The sequence below is a fragment of the Brassica oleracea genome, chromosome C1 (assembly GCF_000695525.1).
Source record: "Brassica oleracea var. oleracea cultivar TO1000 chromosome C1, BOL, whole genome shotgun sequence".
Classification (NCBI taxonomy): Eukaryota; Viridiplantae; Streptophyta; class Magnoliopsida; order Brassicales; family Brassicaceae; genus Brassica; species Brassica oleracea.
In genome coordinates this window covers 39,656,910-39,658,939 of record NC_027748.1, presented here as the reverse complement: position 1 = coordinate 39,658,939, position 2,030 = coordinate 39,656,910, and the positions used below count along the sequence as shown (strand labels likewise).

The following is a 2,030-nucleotide window of genomic DNA, read 5'->3' as shown; positions in this document are numbered from 1 at the left end:
AATTCATAATGTTCCAAGCTTATAGACTTTAGAATCTTAGCCTTATAGATAATGGCTTACATGGCCGAACTTTTATAGGAAATGGCCTCTCTGGCCGTTTATGGCCCTTGCTGCCTACCTGTTCATAACATGTTCTTCTTTGGCCGAGTAATGGCCTTATGGTTTGGCCGTTTTATGGCTGAGCCATTTATAACATGTCCTTTTATGGCTGAGCCATTTATAACATGGTCTTGAGACCATAATGGTACACGAGGCTGGTTATTTCCTTTGCGGCCAAAGGCCGTTGTCTCTCATGGCCTTTATTGTTTGCCCGTTATAGTAGTACATGAACTTGTAGTATTGATCATGGGTTTATCCTCTCTCCCCCACATGACCATACTATAAGTTCGTGGTGCTTGGGACAATTGAGCCTAATGAGTTTCCCTTTTGGGTACATGTTTCACAACGTGAGATCTTTTACGGGATAACTCTGTGTCTTTTTAATCTTTGCATCAAGTTTAGACTTTAGGATGGCTAATCCTATCATGCCATATAGTGTAAAATTTCGTGGTGTATCTCAATATGGTTACCACGGCTCTTGCCTCTCATTATACTGATCTATAGCATAGTTTAAATCAGTAGAGATCATTAGGTATAGTCTCGACCACTTTCTTATAAGGTCTTAGGCGATTTTTCTTTCAAAATCTGAAGGAACTTATTTCCTTTTGTTTGCACATTGTTTCTATTTAGAAACCATACTATCATAACTCAATAGGTCACATATTATTGGGTGTATCTAATTTCCTTTAGACAATGCCTTAGCCATAGTTTCTTTACTAGGCTCACTATACTACTTTCACGATTTCTTACTTGGATATTATGCCCTTTAGGCAATTCTTTATCAGTAAAAACATTCATATGTTCAAGTAAGATCAGACAAGATAATGAATTCAAAATCAATTCTTATTATATATATATATATAAAATCGTGAAACATCAAAGCAAATCATAAAGCAATAAGACAAGTCGTATCGAAAATTTAGTTCTTGAGACAATCAGAAGTCTCAAAGTCCATATGGTCATTTTTAGCAATGTCGGAATCATTATCGGCCTCATATCCGGAATCGTGAACCATGTGAGCCTCAGGGTTTTTGTTCTTAAGACTTTCTTGGAAGAGCTCACATAGTGCTTAGGGGTTCTACAGTTCTTGGCCCAATGGTTTCCCATTCCACATCTGTGACAAACGGATTTGGTCGAGTAAGACGATTTGGATATGCCGCCTCGACCACGGCATAACTACCTCGACCACAGCCATAATTGGAACCACGATTATTGTGGTTTCCTTTCCGGTCGGTCGAGTAGTTGTCTCGGCTGTTCGAGTAATTGTCACGCACATGCCCCTTGTATTCACCTCGGCCTTTGCCGTGTGATCTCTTGTCATTTTGGACATAATTGCACTCGTTGGGATCTTTCCTTTCAACCTCATTAGCCTCCGGTAATGGTGCTGTTCCAACAGGTCTAGCTTCACTGTTCTTCATCAAGAGCTCATTGTTTGCCTCGGCCAGAAGCAGGCACGAGATCAGATCAGTATATGTGGCGAAGCCTTTCATTCAGTACTGCTACTGCAGTATCACATTCGATGAATGGAATGTAGAGTAAGTCTTCTCAAGTAACTCTTCTTCGGTTACTACTTCACCACAAAGTCTCAGCATCGAGACCGTCATAAAAAAGACTGAATTGTACTCATCCACCGACTTATAATCCAAGAATCTGAGATTCTTCCAGTCGTTTCTAGCCTTTGGAAGTAACACGGTTTTCTGGTGATCATATCTATTATGTAAAGCATCCCAAAGTTCTAGTGGATTTTCCATCGTGATGTACTGATCTTTTAGACCTTCAATGAGGTGATGGCATATAATACTTATAGCCATGTACCGATTCTTATCGGTCTCATTGTTGCCCTTGATGATAGTATCACCAAGTCCCTTTGACCTTAGACTGATCTTTGTATCTAGCGCCCACTGCAAGTAGTTATCTCCGGAGAGATTAAG

General features: G+C 40.0%; 1 protein-coding gene across 1 annotated transcript in view; it reads right to left on the bottom strand.

The window, feature by feature from the left end:
- Positions 1-1,598: 1,598 nt before the first annotated feature.
- The window catches only part of LOC106339998, a 4,537-nt gene continuing 4,105 nt past the window's right edge, over positions 1,599-2,030 (bottom strand). The window contains exons 3-4 of the mRNA XM_013778863.1: positions 1,915-2,000; positions 1,599-1,809 (exon numbers count right to left, since the gene is read on the bottom strand). Coding sequence (XP_013634317.1) covers positions 1,599-1,809; positions 1,915-2,000 — 297 coding nt within the window. The remainder of the gene's footprint in view (positions 1,810-1,914; positions 2,001-2,030) is intronic.